At 54.8% G+C, this 21,681-nt stretch overlaps 5 protein-coding genes across 5 annotated transcripts; 1 reads left to right on the forward strand and 4 right to left on the reverse strand.

Moving 5' to 3' along the window:
* Positions 1-498: 498 nt before the first annotated feature.
* UV8b_03160 (uncharacterized protein) lies at positions 499-1,115 on the reverse strand (the record flags this gene model as incomplete). The annotated part of the gene is made up of 2 exons (XM_043140658.1): positions 499-872; positions 941-1,115. The coding sequence occupies 2 exons, from the start codon at positions 1,113-1,115 to the stop codon at positions 499-501; spliced, it is 549 nt and encodes a 182-aa protein (XP_042996592.1).
* Positions 1,116-6,012: 4,897 nt separating this feature from the next.
* UV8b_03161 (uncharacterized protein) lies at positions 6,013-7,411 on the reverse strand (the record flags this gene model as incomplete). Its single annotated transcript, XM_043140659.1, has 4 exons — positions 6,013-6,133; positions 6,404-6,444; positions 7,237-7,272; positions 7,379-7,411. The coding sequence occupies 4 exons, from the start codon at positions 7,409-7,411 to the stop codon at positions 6,013-6,015; spliced, it is 231 nt and encodes a 76-aa protein (XP_042996593.1).
* A 3,679-nt stretch (positions 7,412-11,090) lies between these two features.
* UV8b_03162 (uncharacterized protein) lies at positions 11,091-11,801 on the reverse strand (the record flags this gene model as incomplete). Its single annotated transcript, XM_043140660.1, has 1 exon — positions 11,091-11,801. The coding sequence occupies one exon, from the start codon at positions 11,799-11,801 to the stop codon at positions 11,091-11,093; it is 711 nt and encodes a 236-aa protein (XP_042996594.1).
* Positions 11,802-12,369: 568 nt separating this feature from the next.
* On the forward strand, positions 12,370-17,123 carry UV8b_03163 (uncharacterized protein; the record flags this gene model as incomplete). The annotated part of the gene is made up of 4 exons (XM_043140661.1): positions 12,370-12,442; positions 12,508-15,855; positions 15,946-16,402; positions 16,499-17,123. 4 exons carry the CDS (start codon positions 12,370-12,372, stop codon positions 17,121-17,123), a joined length of 4,503 nt encoding a protein of 1,500 aa, XP_042996595.1.
* A 777-nt stretch (positions 17,124-17,900) lies between these two features.
* On the reverse strand, positions 17,901-19,010 carry UV8b_03164 (uncharacterized protein; the record flags this gene model as incomplete). The annotated part of the gene is made up of 3 exons (XM_043140662.1): positions 17,901-18,186; positions 18,284-18,744; positions 18,954-19,010. 3 exons carry the CDS (start codon positions 19,008-19,010, stop codon positions 17,901-17,903), a joined length of 804 nt encoding a protein of 267 aa, XP_042996596.1.
* Positions 19,011-21,681: the final 2,671 nt, after the last annotated feature.

Below are 21,681 nucleotides of genomic sequence, written 5' to 3' on the forward strand. Positions count from 1 at the left end.
TTTGCGTAAAACGAAGAGACTGAGAGCCAGTAGTAGAGAGCAAGCAAGCAAGCCTTTGCCAGTATCTTTGAAAGACAAAAAAAAAAAAAAAGCAAACAAAAACTCGTCGCCTTCCACCCGAAACACCTCAAAAAGAATCGCACTTGACGCCATGCTATCGTCGTCTCGTTCTAACACGTCCTTTACGTCTAGCAAAAATCCCAACCTGCCCCCCCCCCATGACCAAAACAGGATTCCAAGAAGAAACTCTGGGGGTTGCTATAATCCTGCAGTGAATAGTAGTGATGGTGGTGGTGTTCAGAAAGGGCCGGTTCCGAGACGTGTGTTTTGCCATCCATGCCTTATGCAGGTTGTCAAGTCAAGTCAAGTCAGCACACCCCCTGTCTCCTTTGCGCCCTACCAAGCTGCTGCTCAAGGTATGCCACACCAAAAAGGCAAAAGGCATTTGCAGGTGGAGGGAGAAACACATCCGCGAACAACTCAAAGAGACTGCGCCGCTCAGCGCATCACCCCTGTGTAAGCCCGAAGGCCTGCAGGGTCATATAAATAGCTCGCTTCATCATAATAGGCTTCCTCGCCACTGCTGCTGCCATAGCTCCATGCCTGTTGCAGGCCGCCGCCATGCGCGGTCAACTGTGCTGCTTGATAGTGTTCGTCTCCGACGTAGGTACCGCGACCACTGCTTCGCTGGCTCTGTATTTCGTGTCCTCTTGAGATGACCACACCCCAGTTGATGCTTCCCCAAGGAAGCCCTGACGACTCGGTATCCAGAGTAAAATCCGTGGGCGAGGGGATTCGGTAGCTGTTTCCGGCATGTTCTTGGTTCCGGAGCTCCCTTTCTGCTTTTTCCTTGTTTTCTCGCGCTTTCTCGCCTAACGGGAAGACGTGGTTAGAGAGAAACCGACGCAGAACCAAGGGTCTGGGGTACTGTACTACATACGAAACTTGCGCTGAGCAATCCTATTTTGGATCCGCCGCCTCTCCTCGGGATCGTTCACGTCGGTCCAGTCTACATCTTTCGGGCCAGCCCTGGGCTTTCTCCACGAAGGCGACGTAGCATGCTTCTTGTACGATGGAGGGCTGCTTGTGCTACTGAGGGAACCTCGTCTTGTCATTCTGGATGTCATTCTGCAGACGTTTCCGAAACGGTCCAATCTGCCAAATAAGCAAGGTCTTCTTCCCGCTTGGTCGAGCCAACGCGATTCTTTCAACGTGTCAGCAGTGACTTCTGACTGTTCGTGACAGTAGGCTCTGTTGTTGATGGTGCCTTTTCGAGCGCCTCTTCTAAACGCGATGTTGGCAAGGTCCAGGAGGCTAGGCGATTCACTCTGTGTGCGTATAGCAGGAGGTGAGACGTAATGAGTCTGTATCGACATTTAACAATATCGGGAAGCTGAGTATAGATAGGTTCGTGGTATGTGCAGAAGCAAGATGGTAACAGTCGTGTCTCATGCTCGGGCAACCGAATGTTCCTAGCCGCGTGACGAGACCACTGCCACGGAAACGCGAATCGACAAGAAAAGGAGAAAACGAAGACGTGGAGAGGGAAAAAAAAAAAAAAAAAAAAAGAATCGGCTTTGTGTGTCAACGGGATGAACAACGAGAGTCTAATTCTCCAGGTCGTCAGCCCAATGACCGAGTTTTGTAGCCGAGCAGGGTTCTTGAGGCTGGAATTTCTTCAGAGCCGACGGGGGAGAGACGCAAAGTTGAATATACATGAAAGGAAAAATGTTTGGGGCTTTTGCATCGTGGTCAGGGTAGGTGGAAGCAAGCGGTCTACTAATAAACCTTTCGTCTGGCCCTCACCATCAGACCACTATGCAGATTCCAGATTCCAGACTCCAGACTGCAGACCCCAGACTGCAGAGTACCAGGGCGTTTCTCTTCGGCCACTCCCTCGATCCGCCCGAGTCTGTTGAGGAGCACCCCTCCATGTGCGTTTCAAGGATGGCGGCCGGCACGGGTGCCATGTCTATGATGGTGAATCGTGAGGACCTTGACTGGTAGGGCAGAATACGCTCACGCTCAGTGACGCAGGAAGCATGATCCTTGTCGCCTGCCCGGCGTGAGGAGGAGGGTGTGGGGGCGGCTAGGGAAACTGGAAGTCGGTTTGAGCGACATGGGGAGTTGACAAGAGGAAGAGAAGGAAAAACAGGTCATAGGGGACGACGGGTGTAGGTTTACGCTGGGTGGGTGGGTGTGCGGGATTGACAGGATCCATCAATGATCTCTTCTTGTCTTGGCGAACGGATGCCTCAAGTTCAAGTGGCTGTCAAATAGCAGCTAGTACTAATCCGTACAGACAAGTCCTGTCTAGTCTCGGCAAGTGGGTGGTGGTGGTGGATAATGGGGTGGGGGGAAGGCAGAGGCAGGCTCAGGCGTCCTTGCCCCATGCCAGGTACCGAGGAGCGAAGAGCGGTCGGACAGGGGTGTACGTTCCTACCTAGGTACCTAGGTACCTACCTCATAATGATGGACGAGTTGGGGCCAAGGCTCAGGGCACGCGTGGGGTGTTGTCAAATGTTATTCCAGCTGCCAGCATAGCCCAGAGTGAAAAGACCAATGGCAGCGAACAAAGGCATCTCGACGCAAGAGTCTTGTATTCTAGACTGGACTTGAAAGAACCAACCGGTTCTTCGCCGAGGGTCTGGTTCACCACGGGCAGATCCTGCGCCGCTTGAATGGCTGACTGACTGACTGACTGACTGACTGACTGACTGAGTACCTCGCGTTCCAGACAAGATTAAGCTCAAGTGTCGGGCAAAAAGCGAACCTTGTGCTTGGGAAGCGAAAAAGTCGCGAGTCACGGCCCAAAAAGGGATCAACTTTGGAAAAAAAAAAACGTCGAGTCTCAAGTCGTCGCGAGCGTATTGAGGGCAGGGGAAGGCGCAACTTTACGTAGCCATCTTTGATGGTTCCGTACCGTACCGTACCAGATGTACCTACCTGCCCTGGTTCTGGTTCTGGTTCCGACCTCGCACCAGACACCCCGACCCTTGATCGTTGCAGACGCCCGCATCCCTTCTACTGTCGTCGCTTGCGCGCTAGTGCTGCCGCTGTCGCTGCCGCTGTCGCCGCCTGCATGGTGAAAAAAAGTTCCAGAGGCTGATGTCAGTGCCGTGTCCAGATGTCGTTCGTCTTGCATTGACCAAACAGAGACCGACAGAAACCACCAACCGGGGTTCAGGGGCCCTGGCTCCGCTACCAAGGCAGAAGTGGGAAAAGGGCACATGTCGGCCAGCACTTTACTACTCCGTATCCGTACTCCGTACTCCGTACTCCCAGCCTTCCCAGAGGCCAACTACCGCCAGCCCACGCGGGCAAAGGGTCAACTGGGCTGAGCCTGGAGGTGGAGGCTGGGGGGCGGGGGTGGGGGAGGGGTGGGGCTTGGGGGGGTGGCGTGTTTGGCTGTGGCGCCAGCCTCGTCCAAGAATGAAGAAAAGCGACGTCAGCCCGTTGGGTGCGGTGCGGTGCTGAACAACGTGCAAGCAGCTAGGGACGAGAGTCGATCCACGCCACGGGGGAAAAAAAAAGAAAAGAAAAGAAAAGAAAAGAAAAGATGCTCAGAGCGCTGCGAGCCACCCGTTCATTTGGCGCGTGAGGCGTCCATGTCGACTGCAACATGAAAGTCTGGAGTTCACGCCCCCTGCCTGTAGCCACCGGGGGGGCTAAACTCGCCTGTCTCAGATCACAACCTCGGGGGCCGATGCCAACCAGACACTTGACCCAAGCCGGATGGCATGATTCGCTGCCGAGGCCGTTGCAGAAGTCTAACTGCCGTCTGGATTCTGGAATCCCCAGGATTCTGGATCCATCTGTTGCGCCAGAGCACGAACAAAGGCAGCAGCCTGCCTGCCTCCTACCTCCTAGGCAAGGGTTGGTTACATACCTTGGGTGCCTCGGGGTATCGTGGAACCTTTGCTGCATGCGTGGCCCAAAGTATCAGCGAGTCGCTGCCACGAGTTTATTCGCAAGAGCATCGAGGGTCCAGGGTCTAGGGTCCAGGTTCCAGGTTCCAGATCCCAGGAAAGTTTGACCAAAGCCAACAGTAAAGTAAATCGATGAACTCAGCATCGTGGGGTTGAATATACGATCTGGACGCGAGGCCTGATGGATGACTCGGGATTTCCTCAACCTCTACATGCAGCACGCGACAACAACGCCCGTGTTTTCTCATCCACCCAAAGCTTGAAGAAAAAGCTTCACGAGTCACGAGGCATACATAGTTGGTGCAATGGCGAGACGTGTCATGAGCAGACTTTGCCTTGTCAACCTCGCTCCCTAGCGGTTAACCATGATTCAATAGATCAAAGTTGAGGCGTTGGGCACTCCTTGCCACCATCGAAAAGTCCCTGCCAGTTCCGTGGCCATGAAGGGAGGATTTAAGCTTTTGCTAGTTTCCTTGACTTCATTGGAGGGATTTCAACGGTCTTGCCGAGCAGTCCACACCATCTTGCGGGTGAGTATCATGCAACATTGCGCATCACGGCCTGGGGTTATTCGGCCTCGGGGCACGCGGCATCACAGCAGCAACGAGCAACGTACATGTCAACAACACCATGCCCTGAAAATGGGGGTGACGAGGTCAACGATCCGGAATCAATCACGGCGTCAACATCAGGATGCATCGTTAGTGCAGGTTATTTCCTAGGTACCAAAGCAAGCATCCTACGTGAATACGTGGTGGTGGTGGTGGTGGAGGTTGTTGTGGTGGTGGTGGTGGCGGTGGTTGCATTGCAGGTCCCCGTTACCGGGCACCGAGATAAGGAAGAAGAGGGGGAAAATGAGCCACTCGGCGTCTATCAGACAGAAACCAAACATATGGAAGCCGTGCTAGTATAGTCCTATAGCCAACGGGAAGGGCCGTGTGCATACTACTGCCACTATGCAAAGAAGGCTGCGCTGGCTGGTGACATGACGGTGTTCTGGTCTGGCGCGCGCACGGCGCATGCACTAGACGCTACTATGTACAGACGTCAACTGATTTTCCCCGGGTCTGGCATCTCCAAACAAACGCGCGTACGCTATTGACAATAGTTGGCCCCATGATAAAAGCCGAGAAAAAAAAAAAGCGGTCCTGTTCCAAGACTTTTTCTTATCTTTTTTTTTTGGGAAGCATACCATACATACCATACCATGGCTAATGCCAGACACCGGACCTCAACATTCCCTTAGCCTTGCGTAGCCTTGCCAATAGCCCCCTTTACGTGAGCCACCCCGTGCCAAGGTGCTTCACTTCACCTTCACGGTCTTTTGCAATGACTCAAATCGGCAGGCAGTATTTCATTCTTTCGCGCATAACAGGACCGGGGGCTCCAGAGCCTACCTCGGCGTCGTCGTCGCGGCCGGCAAGCCTGACACGGTGGCGACTGACGACACTCGGCCTTGGCATCATATCACTCCTTGACCTGGACCCCCCCCCCCCCCCCCCCCCAAAGAAACCATGCTTGAGTTTTTTTTTGGCCGGCGCACGCCTCGCGGGCGAGCAAGAAATAGACCCCAGGCCGGGGTAGGTTTTTTCTGGTGCCAAACGACTACATCTTCCTGGAGTAAGTAGATCGAGATCTTTATAACAATATATGTGCGCAATGTCAATAAAAGCCACGCGCCATCTCTTCTGGTTTTAGCTTCTGGACTATCAAATCATGCCAACAGCCCGGGCTAACTCTTCTGGAGAAGCTGCGGCTGCGCAACGCAATGAATGACATGCACGGGGGAAAGGGGGGGGGGGGGGTGCAGGAGCCGAAAGGGCAAAATCTCCGATTCGCAGTCTGCGATGTGCCAGTTTCCATGCATCCATCCATCCATCCATCCAATCCCCCGACGAACCGCAAAGGAAACCCAGATGCGCCGGGTGGCGGTTGTGCGGCCATGGGTGATTGATGCCTGGCATTTTACCAGACTTGTTCCGACAGCTTGCCGGAGTCTCGGAACGGCAACGGACGGCGAAGCCAGAACCACCTTTCCCAGTGCCGAAGCCTGATAACGCACTAGCAGCTAGCTGTCAACTACCTAACCTAACCTACATACGAGGGTGGGAACAAAGGGCCCCCGCATCTTTACGTCTGAAGTCTTGGTCATGGCCAACCCGTCGGATAAAGCAGGGAGGGAGACGGGCGCGGCGGCTTGAACACTGAACAGTCAGTCAGTCGGTCAGTCAGTCAGTCAGTCAGTCGGTCAGTCAGTCAGTCAGTCAGTCCACAGGAGGACGTCACCAGTCACCAGAGGTCACCCACGACTTGGTGACTTTGAACCGAGCATCCAGCATCCAGCATCCAGCATCTCCGATGGCAGGCAGGCAGGCATACATACCACGGTACAGTGGTACAGTACCGTATGTACGTGGTATGTATGAGGTATGAGGCTTGCTGTATGTGGACCAGGCACTCCGTACTGCACCTACCTCGTAAGGTTCTGAAAGTTGATTCCACAGTGGCAACGGTTCTTTTGGTGGTGTAAAGTATGAAACGTGGTTGGTGCGTGTAATTTTTCCCCCAGCTGAGACGGAAGATTCCAGCTAGCACCGGACGCGGAGTACGTGCAATGTTTCTTCCTCCATTAGTCATCTCGAAAAGGGCACTCAGGCTCCAAACTCTCGTGAGTCGTGAGGAATGTCGCGAGGAATGTCCGTCTTATTCCGTCTCGCAAGGCGGACGCATCAAGTTGCCGGCTTGGCCTTGGCTGTGGGACGAACGGCGGACGGTTGAGAAACGTTGACACGTGGCATTTGTCCGTCCCTTTCGGCGTCGGCGCGCGCGCCCATGCCGGGGCAGAACCCGCGAGAAGACGAGACGGTGGCCAGAGGTGGCTGGCGTCACCAATTATTAGTTGGGGGTCCATGTCAATGGCTACATACATACATTTGACCCAAGCAAGAAGGCTCAGTCGTTGTTGACGCCTACCTACATACACGGTTTGCGGGGAGGGACGGTAGTTGCCCTGTTCACCGTGCGTGGACTTGTTTGTTCCCTTTGTTGGCTGAGCTGAGGGCTGGCTCTGCGTCTGGGTCTGGGTCTGGTCTTTCCCGCTAAAGACTGGAACAAACCAGATTGACACCAGACGGTGCGCGTGCAGGCAGGCGCGACCCCTCACTGTCCCAACTGCCCAACTGCCAACTGCCTGCTGCCCACTGCCTGCTGCCCACTGCCTACTGTCATCGCCCCCCTGCCAACTGCCCGCCCCGTGATGGGAATGGCCCGGCCCGTCTTTTACCGGCATCGACAGCAACGTTCAGACCAGCTTCAATTTCATGATGCTAATGTTGCTTCCTGCCTGGAGAATCTATCAACCAACCAGACTCTCTCAACCCCAGACGTGTCCAGCCCCTCGCCGAATATTTGGCGCCTGCGACGCAAAGTACGTACAAGATATTACTTACATTGGTTGCCGTAGTGTGAAATCGCAATTTCATTTAGCAGGAGAAACTTGCCAGACTGACGACGAACTCTATAAAGGCGGCAGGCAAACAGGAGTCGACGAGCATGCAATGCCCCCAAGAACTCTGTCGAGATAGCCTTCACCTAACCGGTTATTCCACTTGATACAGGTGCACATCACAGAAAAGCTCCTGTAAGCAACGTTGCAAGGAGAGAAAGACGCCGGTCCTCTTTGTGTTTCAGCCTTGGATCTGTCCGATGGATTGGTCCTGGAGAATGGCTGAATCTGAAGATTGCTGCTGACTGTGCCGAAGCAGTCGGTTTCTTTTCTCGGAACCAACACCCCCCCCTTCCCCCTTCCCTTCCCTCCCCCCTGCCCCCCTGGCATGCCCCTTTGGTTTTGTGGTCGGTCCACCTATCCGTTGCGACAATCCGGATGCCTGTGATTATATAATTTGGTACCGCTAGGAGCCTGCCAGCAAAATACGGCCTTTGCCACAAAAAGTCGCGAGCTTGGTTGACAGTCGTGGGGTGCGTGGGCATCCATCCTGTGCTGTGGCAGGCGCCAGTATGCCTACAACTGGTCCGAGGCAGCATCAAGGCCCTGCCGTTTGAACAGGCATGCTGTTGCTGAAGCTTTCCCCTTCTTGAAGAACTTGTTGTAACATGTCTCTCCACACTCAGCCCTACGAGCAAACGGGGCGTTTGCATGGCTTAGTGCAGTTCGGCTGTGTCAGAGTCTCTCCATTCCATCCCGTTCTTTTCGCTGCTGCCTAGAGCGTTACCGCAATAGGGAAACGGTTCGAAAGCTTGAAAATGCGGCAAAACAGGGGGGGGCGGCCAACATATATGTATATTTGGGAACAAGGTCACAGTACCAACGGCTGGGCTGACGGTGGCTGCCTCCTGTTGGGCCGGTGCCCCCTTTGACGGGCGTGCGTTTCATTCAAACCAGTTGACACTTTGGGGAGGGGGGGCTGGGTGCAGCCCGTCATGCCATCATCGCCTCATCGCCATCATCGTTTCGTCGCCACGGCAAATCGCACACGCGCGATTCGGAGCAGCTCGTCGAGAAAACATTTGCCTGTTTGGTCACGTCGGAGACGAAGCTTCCCCGTCGCAAGTTTGACAAACCATGCTCCTTATGGTCTTGTGCTCTTCTTCCCTTGCATTTGTTCAGGGCTCCATGTGCGCGGAACACATTGCCCACGCCGACACTCCCCAGCAAAAGCCATGTCAAGTAACGGGGGGTCCTGGGGTCCTCGATGAGAAAGACATGCTCGATTTGCCCCTTCATTGGCTAGCGGACGGAACAGCTGCGGGCCTAGTTTTGCTAGGTGCATGCTTTCATGCCTTTCGCTTGGCCAATGAGTCAGGATTTTGGCTCGCATAAGCTCGAGGCGACACGTCAGGTTCACCGTCAGCCGTGGATGACCAAATGGAGACTTTCTAGCCGGCCCAGTTGACCAGCGACGAGATGCCATCCTTTCTGAGTGTGGTTTGATTCCCCTATCCGGACGCGGACGCGGATGCGGATACCTCTTGGAGCTGCAGCAATTCAGGCGAGGTGAAAATGACTTCACGTTTTGGCCGTTGGAAACGACATCAGCCCTGCGCACACTCGGCTGCATGTCTCAGCCAATCTGTCTGCAAAGCGCTTCGGGGGAAAGAAAAAAAAAAGAGTGCAATGGAAACAAGACGGTTCGGATCCGGGGTCGACAGACAAGAGATGGTTGCCCACTGCCCGAAAACATGCATTGCCTCGGCCCTACCTACAAGATGCGCGGGATGTGACTGGACGGCACGTGGCGTGGTTGCGTCGCGTTGCGTTGCGTTGCGTTGCGTAGCACTGAGATGCGACAGCCCGGCAAGTAACTACTACATGCTTCGTACCCTGTGGGCAAGTCTAAAAGTCTAGAACATGCTTATTGCTCATACCCTTGCTCTCCCCAAGTATTGTAGAGCATCTGCGTGGGTACGGAGCATTGCATCCAAGTGTTGGACGGGGGGCGTGCTTCATCACGCAAATGGCTGCAACGCCCTGCATGCCCCTGCTCCATCGCTGCCATGACGCTGTGACAGGGAATAGTTCTTGAGAGGGTCCTCTCGTCTGACACCGGATTCCAGATTCGAGCAGGCCGGAGTGTGTTGAACCAAGAAAATGGAGCTGCAACAGGGGGAGTCAAAGCCTCGACGAACATGGCACGGAATCGCAAGAGTTCAACAGCTAGCCAACGTTACCCAACAAGTACCTGGGAGACTTTTTCCTCTTTCCTGATCAACTTCTGTTCCTGGGCGTCAAGTGCCTGGGAGACTTTTCCTCTTTCCTGATCAACTTCTGTTCCTGGGCGTTGCGAACTCAGCCTGCAGCAAGACAGGCACACTACGCTTTTGTACTCGCCATGCCGAGGGTCGTCACTCGTTTCTCTCGGTTGTCGGTTGTAGCTCAACTAAGGCCTTTCGGGTGACTTCTCCGTTAACGACTTTACGGCTTGTCTCGGGGCAAAAACCAAGCAGCGCGTCCCCCCCACACCCCCCCCCCGAACTACCCTGATTGCAGCATGCAGTGTAAGCTTGTCTGCATGTGTTTGTGGCAGCACACAATGCAACGCCAGCCCTGGTTCTCAGCCGCGTTTCTTTTCCATCGTTTACATCGACCAACCGGAGATGAACATGTTCGCTCAGGGTGTGGGAGGAGAATCACTTGGAAAGAGACTGAGTGTTTCCACGTCGGGGCCTTCATGGCTGAGAAGGGGTGTGTGAGTTGCCAGTCTGGCGCCAAGAGAAGGGACAAGCAGTACGGAATACTCATCGGAGCATGAGCAGACGTTCTGCCAGTGTACGTGTGCACATGGCTCGAATGGATGATTGCTGCGTCTGTCGAGAAATCGTGGGTAGTTTCTGGTCTCCGGTAACTTTGTCATTACTGAATCCTTTTGGAGAGTGTGACACGAATAATAATACAGCAGGAGATATTGTTGCCCTTGGCCGAGGCCAGCTTGTTCGACTGCGTGGTTTCGCAACAGTTGGCATCCGCGCCGGCTGGCAACGAAGCCACAGTTTTGCACTCAAGCATGCGTCGCTGACTCACGCTCGAGGTATCCAGGTAATCCCCATGAGCAATCAAGCCGCACTTGCTCAGCGCCAACTTGGACGCTGAGTTTGAACGTGTGTCGTAGCTCCGCCCTAGGACACGAGGCAAAGTAAGCTGGGAACCAGCCCGTTACTGACAGGTCTGGGACTTGCGGAGTCAGCCGGGAGTGGAAGGAATGTGAGCTGGCGTTGCACTTGAGCTTGCTTCATGGGGCTTTTCAAACGTATCTTGGAGATTTGACTCGACTACAGCCCAGCTTCAAAGAACCCAGCCGCCTGGGGGCTCGGCAAGTCGAGTGCGCCGAGCTGTCAGGCTGCCCTCGAGGACGTGGCGATTGCTTGCCAAGGCAGAATCAAAAACGAAATTCAAAAAAAAAAAAAAAAGTCAAGTCCGGGCATCGGATGACGCACAAAATGTGCCCATTAGGTTATCGCTTTCGGCACCCTCCTTGCAAGAGCTTCAAGCAACCTCATATATTCCAATGTCGGGGGCGAGGGACGTGACACGTCTCATGCTGTGCTATCAAATACAAATGCTTTTACAATCCAGCAACCCCGTGCTGTATGCTGTGATCATTGCAGATCCGTCTGCAACATCCGCCGCGCAGCTCCGCCTGACCGCTACATCTTAGCCATCATCTCGGCCTCCCGCTCTGCCCTGCGCTCAGCAGAGCGACGCTTGAAACGGATCTCTGCTCTGCGACGCTCACCGCCGTCAACCTTTCTTCCTCGGCGCTGCTCCCACATGCCCTCGGTGACTTGCACAATGGCACCCGCTTCTCCGGGAAGCGGCGTGGCGTACGGTCCCGCTATTGACCTCAGACCGCGGACTGCGTAGCCCCTGGGCCGGACCAGGCTTTGTGAGGCCGGGGCCGGGGCCGCGCCGTCGCCTCCCTCTTCGCTGGCTTCGGGGACGTTGACCACCCACTTGGCATCGCTGACCGCCGAGGCAGGCGGCGTAGCCACCTTCAGGATGGCCTTGCCGTCCCTGACGTGCTCGAAATCACCCCCGGGACCCAGCGCCCCCTTGCGATAGCGCTGCATCCACTGGAGGAGATAGCGTCGGTTCCGAGGCGGCTCGATGCCGAGTTCCCTGAGTTCGGGCGAGGTAAGAGAGAAGAGGGCCTCCCATGACGGGAACTTGGATGCGTGCTTGCTGAGGCCGCGCCCGATGAGCGTCAGAAAAGTCGGCACGTCGGGGACGAAGGGTCGCGGTTGGGGTATCTCGTGAGGCGGTCTGGTCCTGTGGAGAAATCTGGTCTGGGCGCCGCTGAACAGGCAGGGTTTTGGCGCCAAGAGCGACAGCGAGGCCCGTAGGCTTGACGCCTTCATGATGACCTGTGTGGATGGGGGGGGCTTAGCATGCTATGATCGATCTTTCATGACGTGCGGTCTTGGCCATTGACTGCAGGGGGGAAACGGGGGAAGCGGGCGCAGAGCCGAGTAATTGATTACCTTCCGTGCAGGCGTACGGAGTAAGCTTAGCAGAATATTTTCTCACGCCGATGCCTCAGTTTTCTGTCGCGTATGCAAGACCCCCGTCCAAAGGCAGGAAGGGCTCTTCGAAGTAATTCACCGACTGGAAGAAAAAGGAACATCCTCAAGCACCTTATGTAAGCAAGGCTGCCTTAACGACAGACTTGTGGCGGAAATGACAGCTGCAGATTGGTCGACTGGCCGCGACAACGGTGGGGCAGCTGGGCAGCCGGGCAGCTGGCGGCGGGCAGGTTTGTTGAATCCATCATAAATTTTTTAAGGAAGAAACCTCGGATGAGCAGTTGAACAGCCACCCACTCACGACTCCCATCTCGACTCGCATCTTACGCGGGGCCGCCATGAATCGTCCTCCTTGGTCAGCTCCTAGCCGGGACGCATCGGATACGTGGCTCTGATCTACAAGATGCCCAAAAGAGCAGCGGCGCAGAGGTCGCTCAAAGAACCTACATCAGCAGGCTTGGAGGTGGGCGTAGACGGTGGGTCGATTTCTGCCTTTGCAGAGTTACGACGGCTGAGCTTTTCTAATACGTATGGCTTCAAGACGCGGTTCCGCGTGAGATTGTCGACTGTCTCGCCCGTCTTGCCTCAGCCTCGCGAACCCAAGCCCAGAATGACTCGGGCTCGAACCCCAAGCGTCGCAAGATCGCCACCGAGCCGTTTCTTCCGATTCCCGTCGCGAGGGGACGAATATCTTTTACTCGCCGCCTGCGGGATGGCGACTTGGGCGCCTTTGAAGCGTCGTGCGTGGACGCTGCGCAGGTGCTGAAGTTCAGCGTGCGACAAGGCGTCCTGTTCATGTCGTCCCGCCAGCGCAGCGCGGCGGCGCTCTCTTGTGCCAGCTTTGCTCTAAGGCCAAACGAGGCAGAAGAAGGCGCTGTGCGTATCCTGGAGATTGCCGGCGCAAGATGCAAACGCGACAGCCCCGGCGACGTCTGGGCCGGGGCTGTCTTGACTCTGGCCTGTCGGGATGGCCGCGTGTCGTTTGACATGACCTTCAGCTTGCATTGGAACGAGACGCCCTCGCCCTTTCTGCCAATGCCAAAGTTGCAAGATCGGAAAGCGACGAGCCGGCTCATCGATTATTGCTGGCCCAGTGCGGAAGACCACGACGAGGGGGCCAGGTCGCCGATGCACTTTTACGAAGCCGCACATGTGCCCCCGAAAAACGACGAGCCTCTCCACATTCTCGTCCCGGGCCTGGAATCAAGCTTGTTCCCGTACCAGAACAGAACGCTGCAATGGATGCTGACAAGAGAAGGTGTGCAGTGGTCCCGGCCGGAAGAGAGGCTGCAGCTACTCCCGCAGAGGTTACAATCTCCCTCAATCAGCAGTTTCCGCTCGGTGCGGGACGCTGATGGGAAGACGGTATTTGTCAGCGACGTATTTCAGACCGTCGCCAGAGACACGGAACTGTACGACACGGCAGCCGAAGGCGTGAAAGGCGGCATTTTGGCGGAAGAGATGGGCCTCGGGAAAACGCTGGAGGTTCTTGGGCTCATTCTCCTGCATAAAAGAGGAGTCGATATTCAATGTCAAACTCAGCCAAGCGGAGTCAAGACGGACGGCGATCTGGCAACGACGGGCGCCACCTTGATTGTCACGCCAGAGTCCCTAAGACAGCAGTGGATCACGGAAATGGCAAGGCACGCCCCGAGTTTGCGCGTCAAACATTACCAGGGATGCAAAAAGCTGCGAGATGGGGATGAAGGGTCAGCCATCCAGGAGCTCTGCGGGTACGACGTAGTCATCACCACGTACTCCGTTCTGTCAGCCGAAGTTCATTTTACGGTTGAGCCACCTGAGCGGTCTCGTCGATACGAACGAGCGTACCATCGGGCCACGTCGCCGCTGGTCAAGATATCCTGGTGGAGACTGTGCCTCGACGAGGCGCAAATGATAGAGAACGGATACAGCCAGGCCGCGTCCGTTGCGCGCGTTCTGCCCCGTGTCAACGCTTGGGGGATCACCGGAACGCCGGTAAAGGACGATGTGAAGGATCTTTTCGGTCTACTGTTGTTTTTGAAATACGAGCCATATTGCTCGTCGCCGCAAACATGGCAAGCGTTGACCGCTAGCAATAAAAGCCTGTTCCAGCAGATATTCAACTCGATAGCCTTGCGCCATACAAAGGCACTAGTTCGGGACGAGATTCAGCTCCCCGCCCAGAAGAGATTCGTCGTCAGCATGCCGTTTACCGCGGTTGAAGAGCAACACTACCAGTCGTTGTTCAAGCAAATGGCTGGCGAGTGTGGACTCGAAGTCGATGGCTCCCCCAAAGCAGATGACTGGGACCCGGTGGAGTATGAGGACGTCATGAGGGTTTGGCTGAACCGCCTGCGGCAGACGACGCTTCATCCCGAGGTGGGCACTTACAGCCGTCGTCTGCTGGGTTACAGCAAAGCGCGGCCCATGAGGACCATTGACGAAGTGCTCACTGCCATGCTGGAGCAGAGCGAGAACGCCATCAGGGCGGATGAAAGGGCGTACCTGCAGACCCGCCTGAATAGGGGCCAGCTGTACGAGAACGGACCGCGCGTCAAGGAAGCGTTGGAGCTGTGGCAGGATGTGAGGAAGGAGACGGGGAGGCTTGTGGAGGATGCCAGAGCAAATCTCAAGGACAGCATTCGAGAAGTTGGCGGAGAAGAAGCCGTGAGGAGGGCCGAGGACGAGGAGCGTGCTCGCGAGGCGCCCAAATCAGAAGATGGTGCCAAATCAGAAGAAGGTGGTGGTGACGACGACGACGACGGTGATGATTTCCATGATGACGATAACAATGATGATGAGCCTGAAGAGTTTGGAATGAAGGGCAAGATTGGCGAATGTCGGCGAAGGCTTCGATCTGCGCTGGAGCTGCACCACCGAGCCGTGTTTTTCTGCGCAAACGCATATTTCCAAATCAGGGAGAACAAGGAAATGACGAGGCCGGGGTCGGAAGAGTTTGAACGCCTGAAACAGCTCGAAGACGGCGGCTACAACGAGGCAAAGGCGCTGAGGAGAGAGATTCTCGGCGAGAGCAACAGGAAGGCGGGCCAGCTCATGAGCAGAATCGCGCGCAAGGCGTCCGCGCAGACGTTTGCGGAAATCCCGGAGCTCTGCGCGAGCCCCCCCGCGGGAGGGATCGAGAGCGGCCGCGTCGCGGACGACCTGGCGGTGCTGTACGGGGAGCTGAACGAGCAGGCAAACGTCATTGACGAGTGGCGCGAGCAGGTGGTGCGGCTGCTGCTGCGCCCGCTGGTGGACGAGGACGACGGCGTCGAGACGACGGGCGAAGAGCTGGGCGACTCGGCCAAGATGCAGGACCTGCTGATGGTGTACGTGACGACGCTGCGGGCCGCCATTGCCGACCGGCAGGACGCCATATCCGGCCAGACCAACGAGCTGGCCAGGCACGAGACGGAGACGAGCCTCCGGCTGGCCAAGGCCGGGGAAGGGCCCGCGCCGGAGAGGATGGTGGAGATGCTCCGGCACCGGGCGGCCGTCAAGCCGCCCAGGAGGGCGCACCTCTCCATGCGGGCCGCCATTGCCGAGTTTCGCCAGCTGCAGACGCGGCTTTCGCGCGACGCCTCAGCGACGGTGACGACGATGACGGCGGCGAGCACGACGAGCTGCCGCGAGGCGGCCGAGGCCCGGATCGCGGCGGACCAGCTCAAGGCCACGCAGGCCCTGCTCAACGAGCAGAACAAGGCGGCCCTGGCGCTCGAGTCGGAGATTGAGGCCTTCAAGGCCGCCATGAACGCGCGCCTCGAGTACTACCGCCAGCTGCAGGCGGTTTCCGACTCGGTGCTCCCGGCGCAGGGGCCCAAGACCGACGCCGCCGCCGCCAAGCTCCAGCAGGCAGAGGACGAGCTGCGCAAGAAGCTCTCCTCGGCCGAGGCCAAGCACCGCTATCGTAGGTTGCCCCCCCCCCCGGCCTGATTGATTGGCTTGGCTTCCCTCTCCTCCGTGCTAACATGGCCGGGCGTTGCTCCGGTGGCTGCAGTTTTGAATCTCAAGGAGGCCGGGAGCAGGTCCAACGAGCCGCGCGTCTGCGTCATCTGCCAGACGGCCTTTGTGACGGGCGTCCTGACCGTCTGCGGGCACCAGTTCTGCAAGGAGTGCATGAGGCTGTGGTTCAAGGCGCACCACAACTGCCCCATCTGCAAGCGAGGTCTCAGGCCCTCCAACCTGCACGACATTGCCATCAAGCCGCAGCAGCTGCAGGTCCGGAGCGACCCCTCCGCCGGGGATCGCGCCGGGGACCGCGCCGGGCCGGGCCGGGCCGTCAGCTCGCCCGCCCGGACGGCCATCTACTCCGAGTTCAACGCCGACAAGCTGGCCGAGATCAAAAACGTCGAGCTGGACGGGCCGTCCTTTACCACCAAGGTGGACACGCTGGTCCGGCACCTCCTGTGGCTGAGGGAGTCGGACCCTGCGGCCAAGTCGGTCGTTTTCTCCCAGTCAGTCTAGTTTTTCCCATGCATCTTTTTTCTTTCTCTCTTCTCTTCTCTTCTCTTCTCTTCTCTCTGACCTCGTGTGCGCGTGGATCTTGCCAGGTACCGCGACTTCCTCCACGTCCTCCGCAACGCCTTCCGACGCTTCCGCATCGGCCACGCCTCGGTCGACGACGCCCACGGCATCCAGACCTTCAAGGAGGACCCCGCGACCGAGGTGTTCCTGCTGCACGCGCGCGCCCACGCCAGCGGGCTCAACCTCGTCAACGCGAGCCACGTCTTCCTGTGCGAGCCGCTGCTGCACACGGCCCTCGAGCTGCAGGCCATTGCGCGCGTCGACCGCATCGGCCAGCAGCACGAGACCACCGTCTGGCTGTACCTCGTGTCCGGCACCGTCGAGGAGAGCATCCACAACCTCTCTGTGCGGCGGCGCATGCACCACATGGGCGGCGGCGGCGGCGGCGGCGGCGGCGGCTGCTGCGACCTGCCCGACGCGCGCTTCGACGCCGCCAACACGCTGGAGCTGGAGCACGCGGCCCTCTCCAAGCTGATGAGCAAGGACCGCTCGGCGGGCGAGATGGTCGACAGGGGCGACCTGTGGGAGTGTCTGTTTGGGCGTGCTGCCGAGGAGCCGGGGGAAGCGGCGCGGGACGATGCCACGGTGCAGGAGAAGGCTGTCATGAGCTTCCTGGCGGCCGAGGCGGCCGAGCAAAGAGCGGCGGCCTGAGGGGGGGGGGTGGCTCGTTCTGCGTCATGGGGTTTCGTTCCAGGCGAGGGCTGCTTCGTTTGACGGGTGTGACGCGGCCGAGGGATAGATGCAGCAGCCTCTCGTTGTACATTTACGAGCTGACACCAAGGGGGGGGGGGAGAAAGTAGGAAAACCCGGGAATCAAGAAGGCGGGAAACCCGGGAACTTGCAGCAACGGCGACAACTCGCCACATGACTCTCTGTAGCTACCGGATTCCCATGCAGACGTCGCCAGGCGAGTCATGACATGGATTGCCGTCGACACTTTTCCCGCGCACGAGAGACTTACGCCGAGACGGCCAGAGTCACGCCTTGGTGCGCCTGAATGAATCTTTTTTGTATTTGCTTTTCCCATTCGCACAATACTGCACAGTAGCTGCGTGGCAGTCCAGACTCATGCAGACGGCCCTCCCACCTATTAAAAAAAAAAAAAAAAAAAAAAAAAAAAAACCCATACAGTTAAAAAAAAAAATCAAGATCCGTATGAATTATAAAAAAAAAAAGGTATTTTTGAAGAGGCGAGCCCCATTTCACAGTGGTACCTGCCACCTCCAGATACGTTGACCCCCTTTTCATTTTGTGCGTAGAATCATTAGCGGAGGGCGTTTTCTACCTCGTGCACCGCGTCGTATCGCATCCATTCTCGCCCAAGTTGTTTCCTCAATGACCCCCGTGATGGATGTATGCCCCCCCTTTTTTTTGGCTTTCAGCAGAGCGCTTCGGTTTCGTCACCACAGTGCCGGCAGCATGTGGTTTCTACTCGGCGCCCTTCTTCTTGGGGTTGGACTTGAGGCGCTTCGCAACCGGTCGGTTGATGTGGTGTTCGGGGATCCAGCTCTCGTCGTAGGTCTTGGCGCCGGTGGAAACACCGACGGACTCGGAGCCAGAGAGGGAGGCGTCGGCATCGACGGCCTTGGTCTTTCTTCCGCCCGACGTCTTGGAGGAGCGCTTAGCCTGGGGGAAGAGAGCCTCGATCCAGGTCTTGTAGACGAAGTAGAGGGTGCCGACAAAGGCAGCAGACAGAACCAGGTACAGGAAGATGCTGAGCACAAGGGGGGGGGGGGGGGGGGTTAGCACGAGGGAGTGAGCAAGAAGAATTCCTGCAGCTACGCGCAGACTGGGGCTTTTTTGCAACATACATCTGAGGGTCGAGGAAGCTGGTAGGAGGCTCGACAATGGATGCCACGCCGTCGTGAGCCTTGAGCTGGTGCATCTTGCCGTCCTTGGCAAACACAGCGGCGATCTGCAGCTTCACCTCCTGCGGCTGCATGTCCAGGGCGAAGGAGAAGGGGAAGGCCTTGGTCTCGCCGGCCTCGATCTCGTGGTTGTACTTGACGGCGGTCAAGTTGCGGATGATGGACTGGTACGCGGGGGCGTCCTTGGGCAGCTGCTTGGTGGTGGCGAGGAGGCCGGCCAGGAAGGCGAGCTCGACGGGGCCGTCCTCCTTGTTGGTGATTTCGACGAGGGCCTTTGTCGGGCGGCCGTTGACGAGGCGGACGCCGAGGACGTCGCCGTCGGGGAAGGTGGTCTTGACGCTGGCCGCGAGCCTAGGCTGGCGGGGGGGGGTGCCGTCATCGTCGTCGGCGGGAGCAGCATCGGCCTAGACACGGCACCGTCAGTCAGTCAGTCAGTCAGTCGGGGGGGGGGGAAGTGCATATTTTGCAAACGGCGCGCTTGGGCTTCCCAACAGCGAAGGGAGCTCTGATCAGCGCAAGGGGGGTAAAGAGATTGATAGCAGCTGAGCTGTAGCAGCTGAGCTGGAGCTGGGGGACGTTGACGAGGGGAAGAGGGGGGGGGGGAGGCTCATACCGCAGCCGCGCCAAAGACCTGCAGGACGAGCAGGGAAAGCAACGAGGCGAGCAACATGGCGGGCAAAGGACGAACGCAGGTTAGCCGAGGGCGAAGATGAATCGCAGGTTATCAAGAAGGCAGCGACTGGCGTTGGAAAAGGGGAAAAGGGGGGGGGATGATTGGGGCAGATGGGAAGGGGATAAGAAAAAAAAAAAAAAAAAAAAAAAAGAGAAGGCAAAGATGAGCAGAAGGGAGAGCTACGGAGTAAAGAAGAGACGGAGATTGGCGGGCGGGGAGCGGCAAACAGGGAGGTTTGGTCGGGAACACGGGGTGCTTTGCCAGCAAGGCAGTTGAGCACGAGCTGGCCTTGGGGGTGCGCGACAGGGAGAGCTTGGGCGGTGCGTCGGCGGCTCAGGCGCTGCGGCGGCCCTTGGCGCGGAAAGGTGAGGTGGCCTCTAGGCTGGCACTCGGCGTCCGTGCAGTGAGTGCATGTCACGATCAATGAGGTCAGAGTGTGTGTTGTAATAGGCTTGGTTCTTCTCTCTAGCTAATATCTATAGGGAGCTAATCTATGCGTATATATATATGGGTATTATCACGTGAGGCTATTACGTGAGTGATATATGATAAGTGCCGCCCGTCAAAAAAAACAGTGTCCTCGCTGTGACTTAATTATCTTTAACGCCTGAATTCTATTCCTATCTGTCACCCCACGCCTCGTCGAAGTAGGCGTTATTATATAGCGGTAGGGTGAGGGATATAGTAGCGGCGGGTGGTTAAGTCGATTCTATCGCGGTTGCTAATATAGAGGCTGTATAGGTCGTTCGTTTTATTATACGAGGTCTTTTTTTTACTAGCTTAGGAGTTATAGATTTTATCGGCTTAGGTATCGAAGATGCTAATGGTAGCTCTGCAATACTAATGGTTGATATATAGTGAGTCGCATCGGTGAATTGTGGCTCTGCAATACTAGTGGTTGATGTGCGGTGAATTGCATTAGTGAATTAGTATAGAGCCGATGCATTACGATTTAAAGCTTTAGTGAGTTTGAATATTTGCTGTTTCTATTAAGTTATCTGTTCCTCGATGAGTTTTAAGTGATGCTTAAGGGCTTCTGTATATTAGAGTAATTGCTTAAATTGTTTCTCTAAAGCAAGGATGAGTCGAGGTGCTAGATAATTAAAGTCTGCCATTTCTTTAATAAGGTTAGTTTAGGCGAAGTGGGTATAAATAGCTTTTAGTAGGTTGGAAGCGATATAAATCAGCTTTACTAGTTCTTAGGCTGTATCGGCGGCGGGAAGGCCTTTTGCAAGGTTAGAGATATATTGGGTTAAATTTATTAATTCTTTAAGGATATCGTCGGAGGGTAAGTGGGATAATACTAGAGGGGGTATAGGCTGCAGAGGTTGCTATTAATTGATTAAGGTGAAAGAGGTAATTAGTATTAGGCTAGAGGGCGTTATTTCTATTATAGGCTTATCTAGATAGAAGCGTTACTATGCATCAATAATAGGCATAGGATATAGAGGAATCTAATCTAAAAGGTCCTAATGGTATTGGTATACATTTTGATATTTAGTATTTCTCGATAAGGTGGGTCCCTAGATTATTTTGGAGATAATAGCTTAAAGGATGTCCTATAGGTCCTTAGGGACTTAAGGGGCGGCTAAGAGTTTTTTAGTTAAGGTATTATTTAATAGGGTAGTATATATATTAGCAAGATTAAGTAAGAGAATAATATTCGCTAGGGAGGCTAATTTAATAACCTCCTATAGTAATACCTATCGATATGCAAGGAAATATCTTATAAGGATATATTATAGCGAATTTAGGCTATATGCTTAGATAATGCTAATGATATTCTACCGGGATTATAGTGCTAAAGGTTATATAGATATTATTAGAATAAGATGCAGGCTAAGCAGACTATAGGATCGCTAATATAGAGGAAGTTATAGGTATTAAGTTAGGAAAGATAAAGAGTATAAAAAAGGCGAAAGGGAAATTATATATATAGTATATAGTGAGGTTAGGGTGAGGTAGATATTATTATATAGTTTAGGTTTTTCAGTATCTCGCTAAATATGCGATTAGATGACTCAATAGTTAAATACTATATTATATTAGGCTTTAAGTAAGGTCTATTAGGTGATTTAATCCTACTATTTATATGGCTAGCGATTCTTCTATATATTAAATAGGGTTCTTTATCTCTTTTAAGGCTATTAGAAGAATTAGTCGATAGAATTAAGTAATAAGCTATTTATCGAATAGATAGCTTTCTAATTATTAATATAGGAGAAATCTCTTTAGATTATTTTGGCAATTATAGTATAGGCAATGCTATAGTAATCGTTAATTTAGAGTAGGATATAAATTTATCTAATAAAGAAGCTATTTTAGGGTAAGGCGATTAATCGGTAAAGGTCGAAATAGGGAAGGATTTATTTTAGAGGCAATTTATCGAGTATATAAGGTGGAATTTTATGCTTTTAGGACGAAAAGTAAATAGCTAATAAGGTATAGGGCGTATTTAGACTAAAAAATCGTTAAAATTTATCGATCTCCTAGTAATTATAGGTTAGCTATAGCATTCTATATAAAATATTTAGTAGGTTATTTATATCTATAGCGGAGGCTAATCGAGTAAGTCTAATGCTTATTAGGCTAGAAGTTAAAGGTGGTTATTATAATAATTATCTTTTGCTAATAGAGAGGTAAATAAAAGAGTATTATTCTATTTTTA

This window comes from Ustilaginoidea virens, chromosome 2 (assembly GCF_000687475.1).
Source record: "Ustilaginoidea virens chromosome 2, complete sequence".
Lineage (NCBI taxonomy): Eukaryota > Fungi > Ascomycota > Sordariomycetes > Hypocreales > Clavicipitaceae > Ustilaginoidea > Ustilaginoidea virens.